Genomic DNA, 17,603 nt, shown 5'->3' with positions numbered 1-17,603 from the left:
GTTGGACTACTAGCTTTTATAGCGACAACAAAAGTACATAATTTGTAAAAAAAATTAAAATATCTAGCTATTGCGGTTCTCGAGATCTAGCCTCGTGACACACGGTCGGACGACAGACAGACAGCGAAGTCTAGACTCATTAGGAATAGACTCCCGTTTTCATCCTTTGGGCAAGGAAGCCTAAAAACTGAAAAATATAACTTTATTAAATAAAAGAAAAGAATTTTATGTTTGTGGCTTTGCAAGAACATTAAAAATGAGTTTCGACTTCATAATAATTATTTTACGTACTAAAGGAAAATAGTGAACAAAGTTAACAATGAAACTATGATAATTAAATTCGATTAAATCTCAAATCAGCTGATCAGATCTCCGAAGCGTGTCAAAATGATACGCGTATCATGATACGCCCCGATCGCTATTAACCGCCTAACTGATACGTGTCGTATCGAATACGCGCATGATCGGCAGAATGATCTAATAGGCGTCCACACCATGATACGCATACTTGATACGGCACGATGATCGCGACGGAGATCTGATCGCGCAAATGATACAAATGTGGACGCACCGTACAAGCGCGGATAGAACTTGGAGCTCGCGTCGCGCGCTCGTGGCCCATTCGTGGCCGCTCGCGCGGGGCTCGGCATCGCTCGGGCTCGGTCGGCGGCGGTCGGGCGGAGGCCGGCGTCAGTCGGTCCGCGCACGCCGCTTGGAACGCACGTCGCGTCGAGGTCGAGTTGGAGCGAGTGTCGGGAGTGAGTGTGATGGAGCCGTGCAGTGCGCCCGCCGACCGCTGATGACATGTGACCGGCCCGCGACGCACCACCAGGCACCAGCTCTAACACGATACATGTAAAGTGACATTACTTCTACACCGCACGATACCCTGAAGGGACTGTTAGGGCTATCGTTCCTCGTATGAACATAAAAGTAAAGTGTTATTGCTCCCTGTAATATCTAAACAATATAGCTTTTAGGTACATAACATTTTATTATAACTGTTTAACATCTAAGCCGGCCGTTTTATCCGAATAGTTTCATCTACGAGAATTAGTAGGTAAATAGTTTAGTTATAGTTTAAATATAAATATTTAATCAGCAATTTAAGATACTTGCTACTTATTTGATAGAAAATTGCAAAAGAAATTACTTAGTTTTAATTAAATACATACATTAGGTGCTCGCTTTTACAAATATTGAATTTTTTTCAATTTTCATCGAATCTTAGAAATCTTTCAAAGATCCATTCTTAATTTCTAACTATATTTTTTAAATTTTAAGTAAATATGTTTAGTAATTTTTACGAACAATAATTAGTTAATATTATCAACGGATATAAGCTATAATCAAATTATAATATAAGCTTATGTTTTACTTCAAAGCTGTAAATTGGCTGTAAAATAACATTACGGACTATTTGAGTTTGTTAAAAAGTGAATTGAATTTTGACATTACTTCTTTATGTAAAATATGTTTTCCGCTCCACAGAAAACTTTTGTCACAAGTCACTATTCAACACTTAAGTATGGCGTTTGTAAAATATCTAAGTAAAACAATATTAAGAATTCACCTACGTAAATTAAAAACTCCAAGTAACATTCATATTTCATAACAACTTCACTCGTGTCATATTCATCCTTATGTAAATTATTATGGAGCCATCTACCCTCCATAATGTAAATAAAAAAATTGTCAATTGACCAATTAACGCATCGGAAAAAAATTGTTCATATTTAAGCCGATCAAAATTAAATCAGAAGGGCGCTAATTGGTCCGCTGCAATGTCTGTCTAAAGGTCAAACGTTGTGCTTCGTTCGAGTTCCATCTAAGTTTGAGTTACGGTTGGAACGTTAGCACGATACTGAAATTTGTTCAGACGCAGCGGAACCAAACCGTAACTGAACCACAACCAAAGCAAATGTGAACCTGAATTGAAACGTTTAAAAATAACGCGATTGCCCTGAACTCTGAAGTGGAATGTGTGCGATGTCGTTTGAGGCAAAACTTTAGAAGTTTCCTCTTAGATGCTAATAAATAATAATATAATCTTAATACATATCCAAAAATGTGTCTGTCTCTCTGTATGTCTGTCAACTGTTGAACATACTCATATATTTTGATCCCGATAACGTACGTTTCCCGTGCAATAAACAAATTTGCATGTGCGACATGTTTTTTGTTGTTAGCAATAGCGGTTCTAGTACGTAGCACTTATAACTCAGTGGTTGTAACTTGTAGCAAAGTTGCGGGCTACATAATATTATTATCAAGTTTCTGGAAATAATTATTTCACAACCGCAACATGCACATTGCACACTCAATTAAAAGCTTACGGCTGCAGTCGCACCCTGAGACATATTTTGTTGACGATTTAATTTCAATTTAATGAAGACTTTGAAAGATGATATTATGTATGGGGCTGTCTTTAAACTAGCTAAAAGCCGAGCTCTGTGAGGGCTCGCGTCGTCACACCTTAACTGACTAATGATAACACATCTACATATAAATAAAAAATACTATGTTAACGCACAGATCATTATGCGTAATAGTTTTTCCGCGAAGTGTACCATGTAAAGATTGTGGGATATACTAGGGCTCTGATTATTACGTCAATATCTTCAAATAATACATCAATGATCAAAATTTTTATCTTTATATTTGTCTACTGAGTAGTTGAGTGCGGCATTTAGACTATCTAAATATGTATATATAACTCAGAGGTGACTGACTGACGTTAGTCGTTTAACCCCTCTGTTAAAGCACGGGTTAAAGTCTAACGCTTTTAAATCACTGAACGTGACAGGCCGACAGACGTACACACTACAAATATTCTTATTTTACTCTGAAGTCTTTATTTTTGACATACAGTCTTATTACTGGATGTGTATTATCTTCCCTATTTCATTAATGATGATTAATATGCTGCGAGTTTCGACTTGCGACCTACGCCTAACGCGTTTTGACAAAGTTTTCGACTACCTCCATAAGTGTTGTCTCAAAATGTCAGCATGAATGAAAAAAAAAACAGTGCTGATAATATTAAGAGCAGCGATTCTCAAAGTTGTTTGGTGGTTATGTGGTGGTTATAATATGGAATAGTTATATGCATTTTTAATGCTTTTTAAAGACAAAACGAAATTAGGATATTGATTGATAGCAGAGGTGACATTTTTCTTATTTCCGAAAGTATTCTTCAGAGCCTCCACAAAGGCTTTGCACACATAAGGAGCATACAGCATACCTACTTTAAGAATAGTAGTTATAGATAGGGTTGCCATCCGTCCGGATTTCCCCGGATTTGTCCTAGTTTGAAGGGCGTCCGGGGTGCGTCCGGCCGGGTTTTTGAAAAGTTGTTGTTTCGTTTGAAGTCGGTTGAAATCCAGACACTTGATGAGAGAAATTTAACTTTTAAGTCATACAGCAATAAACGAAAGATAAAAACTTGCTAAGCGTATACACGGTTTCTTGCACGGACTTGAGTTAGTCAGATTTTTACAAATTATTGTTGGAAAAGCAAAAATTGGCAAGACGTTATCGTAATTATACTGTTTAAGAGGTGTCCGGGGAAATAATCACTATTCGGCCGAATATCTGGGAATTTTGTCGTGCCTGACCGGCGAAGGGAATTTGGGTGATGGCAACCCTAGTTATAGAGGTGACGTAACATACAACATTCAGATCGCTTACAACTAACGGTGATCCGTGATGCTGATGATAGGTGCTGTATTGTTAAAACTTACCTTCCCGGAGTGATGTTACAGTCGGTCGCACTTTGCGGACAGTTTATATTAGTGTGTGACAGTGTGTGACCCCCCTCCACGCTCCTCCACGCTCCTCCACGCTCCTCCAACATTCACGCCGCGTTTGATGACAATTACTTCTAAGTGCTTTTGAATGACCGCTCGTGGTGAAGCCTTTTGTTGGCCTGTAGGCTGTATTCAATGAGACTTCGTAACGGCGGAAATCGTACAAATTACACTCGCAGCTATTTGAGTTGAGGCCCCACTTTTGCTCGTAAACTTAATATGCAGCGAGCTTGTTTGCCGTAAGGAGCACAAGTCGCTGGTATAATGATAAAAGTATATGAATGTTAAAAACTAACTCGATTATGAGAATATAAAGTCTATCATACTTATTTTACACACGACGGTAATTGCAACTTTACTGTCATATCACCATTTTAAACATTAAAATTAAGCAGCTGAGGCACGAAGGAACTAATATTATGATTAAAAAATTATGTACTTATATTGTACTTATTTTATTCATACTATACTAATTTAAACCAATTGAACGCTGAAAAAGAAGTGATAGTACGTAATAACATACTGTACAATTTGCACATTCTTGTAGGGAGAGTAAAACACAATACTGTTATATCACTCAACACCACCACTCGGGCTCGTAGCTGATAGAAGAAGTGATCGTCAGACCGAAGTCGAGCGACCACCACTACTCTCCCTACTACCTACCCTTGGGTAGGCGGAGCATATCTTTATTCATCAAACCACTACACATACTATGTCCTTTCTCATGATTGCACTAATTTGTGCTAAATTTTATCCAAATTAGTCGCGACTCTATACTCTACAGGTACCAAATAAGCTCAACAATGTGGAGCCTATTTAATGCACATTTTGCTTTTTTCTATACAGTACATATTGAGGATCTACTCTTAAAATTCATCACTTTCAGTATCAACACTTAAAGTAAATCAAATGAGTTAAACCTGACTCAGTAAACTACAACCCAATAGGTAGGAAATACATGAAAATAATATTAGCATACCTACTCGTAAACAACTACAAAACAACCGAGGCCAAACATTAGCTAGAGTTTTCCGTTAACAGTCGATCGCTCATTATCATTCTCAACGAGCTTGTTCCGACGTATTATTGTTGCCTGCCAGTTGCTAGTTGATGTTGAAATAAATAAATTATTCCAACTTATTTCCAGGGAGAGTCTAGGGTTCATTGTAAACTCGACGCTTAAGACGAACCATCTTTGATTAATAAGCACCAAGAGAATCTGTTAAATAGACCCGGCAATAAAAACCATACTTACTCGTACTATAGTTTATTCATCATAAATAAATTATACTAAAACTTTGTTAATTAGCTTGAAATTGAACTACCAAAAGGTCATTAAATCACAATACGAGTATTATGTAATTTGAGATCCTGACTCCTGACTCGTAAATTTAAAGAAAAAATTGCAGATTTCCTGTGAAATTTCTCTAAGCCATAATTCAAAACCCAACGTCTTTAGCTAAACCAGCACAGTTTCTCATTTTAGAAGCTATTAAACTTTTTATTGCGCGTCTTCGGTCGCGTTGAATTTCCCCGGAACACGACGATTTAATTACACCCCAGACTCCTGCGGTGATTCTCCGTCTTCTGTACAGTCTTCTGTGCCGGGAACTACATGAAGGATTACGTGACTCTATTTACAGTCTTATAATAATAAAATATGTAATGTGTAGGACGTGGCTAGTGAGGAAAACACTATTTAATATAATCTTTTAAACATATTTCATTATTTTTTTTATGATATAAGGGGGCAAACGGTTCACCTGATGGAAAGCAACTTCCGTCGCCCATAGACACTCGCAGCATCAGAAGAGCTGCAGGTGCGTTGCCGGCCTTTTAATAGGGAATAGGGAAATATGAGAGGGTAGGGAAGGGAAGGGAATAGGGGAGGGTATGGAAGGGAATAGGGTAGGGGATTGGGCCTCCGGTAAACTCACTCACTCGGCGAAACACAGAGCAAGCGCTGTTTCACGCCGGTTTTCTGTGAGGACGTGGTATTTCTCTGGTCGAGCCGGCCCATTCGTGCCGAAGCATGGCTCTCCCACGTACATTGAACAGAGTAGGGAATGCAATACCGGGATACCGGGATCCCGAAATACTGGGATCCCGCATGTATTTTGCGGGACTAATCCCGTTCGAAAATTTAGCGGGATCCCGCGGTACTGGCGGGATTACAAAGAAGCGTGATTCATACGTGTAACTCTGCGCGAGGGGATGCGAGAACTGGCTACAGCAGCCCACTAAACAATTTACAGTCAATTCACCTATATTTCACTTTAAATGATAATAATTGTACGAACCAGCTTGGAAACTGAGCGAACTTTTTCAGCTGCTGGCTACTTTGTGTCGAATATCAGGAGCCGTTTGGAAGGCGACAAAATTAATACATATAACTTTTATAAGCTTGGGCTGTACGTATGTAATGGTATCTTTTAGTACAATTTTTCTATATTTCGAAAAAAAATATTTTAATAAAACATGAAAAGAAATAGGCATGGTCTTTTTAGGTTATTTTAACTATTATTATTATTACGTAGCCATTTCCAAAAAATGATTAGTTTTTTTTACATCTGAAGTCTGAAACTGTATTTAAAACCCTTTTAAAAAAGTGTCCGACAAAGTTAGTTTCATTTGAATTCTAAGAATAAAATGGGGTCAATCAACTAAAGTCATTATAACCACTTATTTTGAAAGTTTCAGTCTACTCTGCGGGATCCCGCGAATACCGGGATCCCGCGGGATTGTGATGGTTCAGTCCCGAAAATACCGGGATTGAAATTATCTAGCGGGATTGCATACCCTAGAACAGAGTAAGTCACTATAGTACGACCAATTTAAGCGCGACCTTCGTAACATACTAAATATATGCTACGAGCATGCTACAAGAGTCACGCTTTAAGTGGTCAGAGTATACGTCACTATACTCACTGTGTGATGCAAGTGTGATGTGTCCAAAAATGATAATATTTTGGGACTTATTGCATTTTGGGATGCCCCGTGTTAAAATTTCCCGGTGATTTGTTAAATTAGTTATTGAAACTTGTAGGCTCAAATTTTATATACAATATATTATTATATACAATATACAATATAACATTTACGAAGCGACATAAATACTCAAGTAACAAAATTGACAGACTTGTCTTCACGTCATCAAAATAATAATTTAAGACTGAATATGAAAAATTAAGTTTTCATAAAAACGCGGTAAGTTACATATTTTTTCAGATATAAGTACCGCGTTTTGTGGCATCGAAAAACTGTTACTTGTAAATTACGAGAAATTCCAATGGTATTTTCTGCTACACATAAAATAATATAATTATTTGTCTTTTGATCCCATGAAGAATAAAAAGTTTTTCAAAAAAAAAATTAAATGTTTAAATAATTGCGGCTTAGATTCATTATTTGTTATGACTTTTTCATGTGTTAATATATGTGTGATTAGATAATAAATAATCATTGTGAGTTTAAGTGAGTTGTGATTTGTGAAAGGTTTATAAGAAGTTTACCACTATTTAATGACGTGTGGCTGTAGAGGAGGTAGTGCACAATCACACGATCGGTCTGATCCTCGTGAGATAAGCTCGCCAAAGCCGCCGACGCCGACGCCATCGACACATTAAATACACATTAGCTGCTAGTGACCGGTAGGCGGTAGCCGGTAGCCAGTTCGGCCCTAAGGGCCTTCCAAACGAGCGTAATTTTGTGAGTCGTGAGTCGCAGAATTTCTGCCGCGTAAATATAAACAAATCATGAATTACAAAATTACGCTCGTGTTAACAGGACTTTTGTATGAAACTGAATGCAGCAGAATTTCTGCCAGCCAAAATTCTGCGACTCACAACTCACAAATTACGCTCGTTTGGCTTCACCCTTCAACGTTGTTAGTGGCGGCCGAAAAGGAAGATCTTCCGACCGAACATGCATGATAGCATGCTCGGTCAGGCCGAAGCCCACTGACGTCATTTCAGACGTTGCATAATATATCTTGCCGTTCTCCGAAACTTCGATAGCGCGATGCAGGAATGTTAGGCGAATTGTGGGTACCGCCACATCACTCCCCCCCGAAGACCTGTGGTATTCTTCGATGCGCTTGTGTTGTCAAGTGTGGGCCGAAGCTACGCGTGCAATGACCAGGAGAGGGACCCCGTGCTCTGCTTGCTGACCGGTCGTTGTAGCCTATGGCTGCCCCGTTCAAGCCAGACGCGGGATCGACTGGCGCGGACGCCCAACGCGGCTTATGGTCGAGGCGACCCGGTTATGCTTGATGTCTGCTGACGTGGTGCGGAGGGGCGGGGAGTGTTGATGATGATTGATGTCCAGAAGGATGCGTGTTCTTGTCGGTGGTCACCAATTTAACGTTGTTAGTGGCGGCCGAAAAGGAAGATCTTCCGACCGAGCGAGATAGCATGCTCGGTCAAGCCGAAGCCCACTGACGTCATTTCAGACATTGTATATATCTTGCCGTTCTCCAAAACTGTGATAGCGCGATGCAGTAATGTTAGGCGAATTGTGGGTACCGACTACCGCCACAACCCTAAGTGTGTGCGTTTGAATCGGAGCTGAGCTAAGCAGCAAGCAGCGTGTGAAGAATGTCTTTATTGAGTTAATGAGTTGCGCTGAGTGGGGTCAGTCAAGACTCAAGCGACTTAATTGTTTAAATAATATTATAATATTATGGTATTACATATTTTGATACATTATTATATTATTATCTGTTATAAATACATATTTTTTTTTATTTAATTACTTATTTATTTTTATTTCTTTTTTACCAATTAGTTCTTATAATAATTATTCTTACAGTGTGCCTGAAGTAGTCTGTCCAACGCTGACAAAAATGGGTCCACAGAATATCAGGGACTGTGAAACCCACAGTCATGAACCTGAGTGGATTCCATTTCGACGGTTTGAGCATTCCACTACCAATTTATCTCTAAATGCGCCTCGTTTATTTTTTTTATTTTTTTATTTTTTTTTTGTGAATTTGTTGTTCTTTTGTGCTTTTTGTTTTACCCAGTTACCTTCATAGTATTTGTCTGTATTCTGTATTATTGTTCTAAAAAAATCTTGATTGTTTGTATTGTGTCGTATTTTTCCTTTTATTTTAAACGTAGGTAGTTTGTGTAATGTTTAAATTTCCGTTGAATAAACGTTCATTTATTTAATTGCTTATCAAAAACACATTCCCGTCCACGCAGCTTCGGTGGTAACGCACCCTAATGTCCATAGACGGGGCAGGGGCTGATCGCTGTTTAGCGGCCGTAATGGGTCTCGTGTCGATTATAATGATCGATGTAGCGCCGAAACGCTCACGAAGTGCGTTAAGAAAAAGCCACAGTTTTTTTGTAAAAAGTTAGAATTATTACATTTTCAATGATCGCTATCGCTTGCTGCTATATATTATATTCAAGTACTGACTACTGCTATAAAGCGTCACTAATTATCTAATCGCACAGTCAGTATCGAGTCTGTCCCTCGAGCGCCGCTCTCGTCAGCTCGCGGCGGCCATTCATTACCTAACTCAGCCACAGGACCACAGGACCAGCGCGCGCCGGCGAACTCGATTAAAGGGCCATACACGGGACAATTATCGTAACGATTTATCTCGTCGATGTTAAAATCGAACGACACATTGTACATGTGTAGCAATATCGCAAACGATTTTACGTTCAAAAGATCGATTGGACGATTTTCTTGACGATCGATCGAAACGACAAATTGTCCCGTGTATGGCCTTACCTTAATACGAGCTCACGATCAGAACATTGACTACTTCACAAATGAAAATACCAACCGAGTTATAATAATATTACGACTCGTATTTTACGAGTATATTAATATTATTATGTTATATTCTAGCGTCAACTCGAATAATATATTATTTGAGTTGATATTTATGGTGCCTCTAATTAATAAGTTACAATATAAGTACGATTTCATTAGCTTAACACAGGTAGCTTTAAAAGTTAACATGAGATTTCATGGCACAACGCCATCTATCGGTGAAAAGAAGAAAGGAAGAAGAGATTCTTAACAAAAGTAACATCATGTAACATCTATCTGAGTATTCCTAAAATGTTTAACATATTTTGTTGAAACCTCCAAGTCTCCAAACCGCACGTTATCACAGGATACCGTATTAGGGTTCCATAGCCAAATGGCAAAAAACGGAACCCTTATAGATTAGTTATGTCTGTCTGTGTGTCCGTCCGTCCGTAGACCGTATGTCACAGCCACTTTTCTCCGAAACTATAAGAGCTATACTATTGAAACTTGGTAAGTAGATGAAGTCTGTGAACCGCATTAAGATTTTGATACAAAAATGGAAGAATTATTAAAAATTTTAGGGGAGTACAACTGAAACAAAAAAAATAATTCACCCAACCTATGCGTGTGGGTGGGTTTCTAATATAATTTTTTTTCTAACCTGAATAGTTTGCGAGAGAGACTCTTCCAAAGTGGCTAAATGTGTGTGTGTGTGTGTGTGTGTGTGTGTGTGTGTGTGTGTGTGTGTGTGTCCTCTAACCTCAAAGGAAGGGGCATGATAATTAAAAAAATATATATATGGTGTATATTACTATAAAAACTACCAACGAAAATTGCCGAGATCTAGCAAGTAGTTTATTTTCTGTGTTTCTGCGTCATAAACGGTATACCTTAATTTAACTTTCATTAAATCAACTGAAATATAAAAATAAATCAAAAACCTTTTCATTTCATAGAAATAAACCTAATTGCTGCTGCGGAACCCTTCATGAGCGAGTCCAACTCGCACTTGGCCGGTTTTTTTTTTAAATTCAATCAGCTAAAAATTAAAATAAGAAATAAATCCTAAAAAGTACTAATATTATAATATGACTTAATTTAACTGTAACATAATATAATAGTAATTTAGTATAAGTTACGACATAGTTTAATAGAATAGTAAATCATCATCGCATATTTATAAGTGTATACTCAAATTCAAATTCTTTATTAAGCATACAATAATATACAATAGTATAAAGCTAGGTAGCGTACATCACGTCGTATAATCCCATGCTAAGTAAAAACTTGTGTTATGGCAATCAGACAACGGATGCACGCCGAACAATTTTACCCTAATATATTATATTATTTACACATTCACACACACAATCACACTACACTTTATCACGTAAAGTCTCTTTCGGCGACGTGATGCGCGCTTCGTTCGGGAGCCTCCCCCGGAACCTCCGGTAAACTACACCGGCGGGCCAGAACTCCTCCACCTCGAAGATGGATAAAACTTGAGTCGGCACTCTCACCACAAAGGAACTGAAATTCACTTTTGACTCCACCCTCAAGGTGTAGGTGGTCTTCTCGCGGATGTAGTTTACGACGTCTTCGACCGTCATGGACCAGTGCAGGCGCGACAGGTAGAGTGGCGTCGCGGGCACCTCGCTTCGCAGGCGCAGCTCGGGCACATAAGGTGTCAGGTGTGTGGTGTGTACATAATATCGTCGGCCTAAATCGTTATCCTGCCAAATCCATTTTTGGGTAAAAAAAGTGTTTGTGCTAGGCATATTAATTAGACACTTATCTACCATATTATTAATATGTGTTTGTGTTGCAGGGTCGGTGCGGCTCGTGGTTGAGGCGCGCGCGCATGGCGGCCGCGCCCGCCCGCGCCGCGCTGCTGGCCGCGCTCTTCGCCGCCGCTCTCGCACCCGCACCCCCCTCACCCCCTGCATCCGCCGAACCCCTCGCGCCCGCCACTACGCTACGTATGTAACCAACTTTTATTGTGTCTAGAGAGTATACTGTCGTGTGATAAATGTTACATATATAATATACGAGGATACCATCGGAGTTTACCGGCCTTTTTGGGGTCAGCGCCAAAACCCTACATGAAGAGCGTTTTCTTTTTGTGGAAAATTAAGATTGTTTACATTCTTAGTTATGTTCCGAGTGGCGATTTAGTCGCATGATATGAGTATCGCTCCTGCTACAATAGTAATTATTGTTCCGCTGTGTACTTCCAGAGCGGTCGCGGCGGCTGGCGATCGAGGCGGTGGACGCGGTGGGCGGGGCGGACGGGGCGGAGGGGGCTGTTGTGGAGGCGACGCTGTCGTACTCGGAGGCGGACGCGGAGGCGGAGGCGGCGGGCGTGCCGGCCTGGCGCGAGCTGTGGCAGGCGTCGCTGGACGCGCTGCGGCGGGAGCCCACCATCAACAACACGGAGGAGGAGGTGCCCGTGCAGCTCGGCGCCGTGGCCTTCCTGCACTGCCCCGTGCGCAACCTCGGCGAGCGTGGGGTATGTTTTATCATTAAAAAAAATCTATTTCCCAATTACTTAACGTGAGATTTCATGGCACAACGCCATCTATCGGTGGAAAGGAGAACTTTACTTCTTACAACTGCAGTGACATAATATTCTATCTGAGTATCCCTAAAATAATTAAAATTAGTTGAAACCTCCAAGTCTTCCAACCGCACGTTATCGCAATATCGTACTTTTTTATTCAATTAGTTAAAATAAGAAATAAATTGTAAAATAATCTTAAAAGTACAATAATATTATTATAACTTAATTTTATAAGTTTACTTAAATATTATCATAGTAGTATAAATACTTCCCAGTATATTTTATTTCTAAGCTATACACAGTATTATATTATTATCGAATGGCATAAGATATTCGGTGAGTGTGAGTTGACCGCGTGTGTCGTGTGTCCCAGGTGTCGTGGGTGCGGCGGCGCGACTGGCACATCATCAGCTCCGGCGTCTTCATGTACACCAACGACGAGCGCTTCCAGGTAAATCCCGCTACACAATAATTGTTACTTAAATAATCATTTCATTGAGTTAAGTCTGGTTCCTAAAGATTTCACATCAAAAATTGTAAATGTGGTTCAAAGCTACCTAGCGGTCGCTAGGTAAGTTTTTTTTCAAATGTGACGAATACTAATAATTAGTATTTGTCACATTCTGACCGCGTCTGAGTTGGCCCTATGTGGCTGACCACTCGAACGTAGAACGCGAAAGCAGAATGCTTGAACGCGTGACTGCTCTCTGTCCGATAGGTCCCTGAGCATAGTTCCAATAAGCCAAGTGCATTAGCAGAGTCCTAAAAGCGCCATCTAGTGCTACGTAGATGAGACTTGTATTCTTTAATATTAAAGTTTTGTTTATTTTAATCCGATTATAATAATTATATTATTATAAAGAACACTTCTTACTTTGGGACTGTAATGAAGATTCAAGACTTTGTATCTATTGTCACTTTATGCTCATTAACAGGTTGTCAATATCACTAATAATTGATGCATAAACAAATTGTTTGCATAAGAAAGACTAATTAAATAAACGTTTTCTCAAAAAGTTCAAAATTAATTTCCTGTCAGTATAAATAAATCAATTTGACATTCATACTAATAGATGCCGCATCTATTAGTATGAATGTCAAATTGATTTGTGGAATTAACTTTATTGACTAGTTCGTAAACGTAGGTTTTGTTGTATCGTCGCTTTACTATTTAGCTCCTCAGTCCTCACCTTATTTAAACCTCTCGGCAAACTAGTAGCGTCGACGTATTCGTCTATTTAACGGTGCATGATTCCTGTTTCAGGTGCTGCACAGCTCGGGGTCGGACGACTGGGTGCTGCAGATCAAGTACGTGCAGAAACGCGACAACGGCACGTACGAGTGCCAGGTGTCGACGGCGGGTGGCGTGCTGTCGCGCCTCGTGCACCTGCGCCTGCTCGTGCCCGAGGCCTTCATCCTCGGCGCCGACGAGTACCACGTCGACGCCGGCTCCACCATCAACCTCGTCTGCATCATAGAGAAGGTGGGTGCCGCACGCGGGTATTTGTCCGTACTGTAACAGATTTCAACAAAACCATTCGTACACAGATCTAAACACGCGGTAGCCTGTCGAGCCAAGAAAATAATTGTGGAAATATACTCAATACTCATCGTAATATTTCAGAGTCCGGTGCCGCCGCAGTACGTGTTCTGGTACCACAACGCGCGCATGATCAACTACGACGCGGCGCGCGGCGTGAGCGTCGCGACGGCACCGGGCGCGCGCACGCAGTCCGCGCTCACCGTGCGCGCCGCCACGCCCGCGCACTCCGGCAACTACTCCTGCCGCGCGCCCAACACCGAACCCGCGCACATACTCGTCTACGTCTCCGAGGGCAGTCAGTATCGAACATCTAAAACACACAATAATATTATACCAAATCATCACGTCGTCGTCTAGGATAGGACAATAATGTGTAATATGTACAAAATTGATTGCTCCGACCAGAAGCCACATGGGATTCTTGTCGGAGCCGACTGGTATGGGCCGACTTGTGTTATATACTGCAGGCTGAAATTTTGCTTGTAATTAATGCTAGCACATAATCGCCAATATTCGCTTCGTTGACTATACTCTCCGACGTACTTATATTTTGGTGTACTAATGAATGTACAGACTACTAAGGGATTGCTAATGTAACCTTTTTTGTTTTTTTTTTTTTGCATTTAAGGCGACAAGATGGCGGCGACGTTGAGTCGCAACACGGGCGTCGTATCGCGGGCGACAGTCGCAGCGACTGTGGCGCTGCTGCTATTGGTCGCGGTGTGCCGCGCATGAGACGCGGAAACCCGGCGGACGACGAATTTCATAAGGACGCTACTCTTCTGTACTATTATAAGGTTACAGTTTACACAGATTGTTCCGGACTATTGATCTGAATCACGAGTATTGTTTTGTTTATCAAATAATAATAATATACTGTACTAATGTAAGTAACTTTTTAGTTACAATACTTTAGTATTATTTTGATTGGTTTTTATGAGTACTAATTTAACTATCAATGAACACTCTTTACAGTCGGCCACCAGTACTTAAGTTTTGCTGTCTAAATTAACTCTCCTAAAAGTATTCAATGTATGTATAACGTAAATTTTATTTATAAAACGAGTATTATGTTGAGAGGAAGTAAATAATAATAAATTTATTTATGGCAATATGAAATTGATTTACAAAAAAAATGATATTATTATATTAACTGTTCAATTGTTATATTGAATGGTGTTGAGCTTTTACTTTGTAATATTGATAGGGTAAAACGTCCACAAACTTTTGTACATAGCGAGATGTGGTGGGAAGCTCAAGTTGTACTTGTAAATAACAATAGAACTGGGCGGCGCCGCGCTGCGTGCTGCGGCCTGCGGCTAGCTGCGGCGCGCGCCGTTCGCGACCGTTACCTGTAAGATATTATTATCTCAATTTATTGTTCGTAATATAGATTATATTACAATAATATTATTATAATAACTCTGTTTGGAACTAAGTTCTGAGTAAAAGTTCTTCTAGCAAATAAATTATTACTTACGTTTCCATTTATGCTTTTTATTAATTTAGTATTATTACCAAAATTTAAAAATTATATTATTATTACCCCTTAACAATATGACAACAAAATATCATAATATTAGCAAAATATTAAGTATGTTTCAAATCAGCCCGTCGCGTCGGGTGCATTCTGTTTTGTTTTGATGCTGTTTTTTTTTCATTCTCTTCGTTTCCCGAGAAATATAAGACAGTACTACAGACTGAATACTGATAACGTTTCCCCTCCCCGCAGGCGAATGCGGGGGACGTTATCCATTTGTTTTTGCGTTTTTACTAACAAAACTGTTAGGCCACGCCACTATTCTGTTTTACAAACATGTTATGATGTTAGAAAACACGGCTTTAGTAAAATAGATCTACACACGTCGGCAATGTGTGGAGACTGGAGTCGACACCTATGTCGACACGATTTATGAACAATGTTTTCTCCTTGTCTGTCAAACAGTTTTTCAATGTAAAAGACAAATACAAAACATTATACATATTATAATATAAGTTTAAAAAAAATGTGACAGACAAATCAGCATTAAAAATAATAATAATAATTAATATACCCTCTGGAGTCCAATAAAATTATTAGGGCGTGTTGCCACGAGCCACGACACGAGCCACGACACGAGACGACAAAATGCGGTGACGACTCCGGGTGCCATACATTTCTATATTGTACGGTTTACACACGCAACGACACCGCACAGCACGACACACGATTTTTAGACGACAATTCGCTATGTGGTCTGACACTGTTTTTATAGTTCTTTTATGCTCAGGCCGAAGAGTCCACGACTTGACATTATTAGCTGTTGATTCAGGACACTTAACTGTAAATGAAGACTCGATTTGTTTTTGGCCTCTTTACGGATCTAACACTGAAAGTGCGATCTACAGACATTCGGGATAGAAGATATTTTCAAACAATAGTTCCAGAAATTTAGATCTTTTTTTTTGGGTTAAGCAGACCATTGGTTTACTGAAAGAATGTAATTCAAACAATCTTTTCATTAATCTCAATAAGGTACCTATCTATTGATCTTAGTAAGGTATTTTACATTTCTATTTTCTAAGCTTTTCTAATCTATACTAATATTATAAATGCGAAAGTATCTCTGTCCGTCTGTCAGTCTGTCTGTCTGTCTGTCTGTCTGTCTGTCTGTCTGTCTGTCTCGCTTTCACGCCAAAACTACTGAACCGATTGTAATGAAATTTTGTACACAGATAGTCTAAAGCCTGAAAAAGGACATAGGCTACATTTTAACTGGAAAAGGGTAAGGGGGTGAAAATGCGTAAATTTGGTCAAATTAAGTTAGTTCCAAAAACTCAAAATAGATGGCACCAAGAGTCCCCTAGATCGCGCTATTGCTTGCTCATGCGTATTTCTATAAGTGGTACCATGCTAAGCTAGGTTTGTCGATTATTTCGATTGTTAAACACGTTATTAACTAAGAACTCACCTACCAACTTAGATTATATATCAAATTCAAAAACAACGGCGTGAAAACCACTGAACCAATTATAATGAAATTTTGTACACAGATAGTCTAAAGCCTGAGAAAGGACATAGGCTACTTCTTACTGGAAAAAGGGGTTGTAAGGGGGTGTTTATGCGTAAATTTGTTCAAATTAAGTTAGTTCCAAAAACTGGAACAGATGGCGCCAAGAGTCGCCTAGATCGCGCTATCGCTTGCTCATATGTATTTCTACAAGAGGTGGTACCATGCTGAGTTAATATTTCGATTGTTATACATGTTATTAAATAACTCACGTACCAACATAGAATTCAGAAACAACAGTCTACCAATAATAAATACTAAATAGTTTATGGGTATTGACAAATTGCAAAGCTAAAGTTGTGTAATGCATTATGCAGCTAAGTTGTGTACCGCTAAATAAGCTTTAAAAGGTATAAAAAAAGTTTAGTTAAAAAAAAAACATATTATGTGCACACTACACGGCTGGGTATTTTGATTTAAGGGGTACCAGGGTTTTAAAAAGCTTTTGACACCAATTTTATTGACACCGCGCGCTATAAACTGAAGTCCACGCGGACGAAGTCGTGGGCAACAGCTAGTGTATAATATATACAACGGCGTCTTGGCGTCTTTTTCCCATCAGGCGATAATAAACAGATCTCATATCAGTAAGCTTCAGGTATGCGTATGTACAGTATTTAATGACGGTGTTTTACCTGTAAATAAAACACATCATCAGCGAACGAAAAACTTTGTAACCCTTTTTACGAAAAATGGGGAAACGTAGGTGGATGAAATTTTGCAGTTATATTTTATATGGTGAAGGAGTGCATCGAGCTAATATGTAGTGTCGTGTAGTTCTTAAATCGTGTTGTGTCGTGGTTCGTGGGAAAGGCCCCTTACACTCTGGAGTCCGGACGTAAAAATCTAATATTGCATAATATTAT

General features: G+C 39.6%; 1 protein-coding gene across 1 annotated transcript; it reads left to right on the top strand.

The window, feature by feature from the left end:
* The first annotated feature begins 706 nt into the window (after nt 1–706).
* LOC121737328 (zwei Ig domain protein zig-8-like) lies at nt 707–15,176 on the top strand. The gene is made up of 7 exons (XM_042128968.1): nt 707–855; nt 11,413–11,563; nt 11,822–12,093; nt 12,518–12,595; nt 13,409–13,627; nt 13,769–13,982; nt 14,316–15,176. Exons 2-7 carry the CDS (start codon nt 11,446–11,448, stop codon nt 14,420–14,422), a joined length of 1,008 nt encoding a protein of 335 aa, XP_041984902.1. The 5' UTR covers nt 707–855; nt 11,413–11,445; the 3' UTR covers nt 14,423–15,176.
* The last annotated feature ends 2,427 nt before the right edge of the window (nt 15,177–17,603 follow it).

The sequence above is a fragment of the Aricia agestis genome, chromosome 20, assembly GCF_905147365.1.
Source record: "Aricia agestis chromosome 20, ilAriAges1.1, whole genome shotgun sequence".
Classification (NCBI taxonomy): Eukaryota; Metazoa; Arthropoda; class Insecta; order Lepidoptera; family Lycaenidae; genus Aricia; species Aricia agestis.
This window is presented reverse-complemented; position numbering and strand designations above follow the sequence as displayed.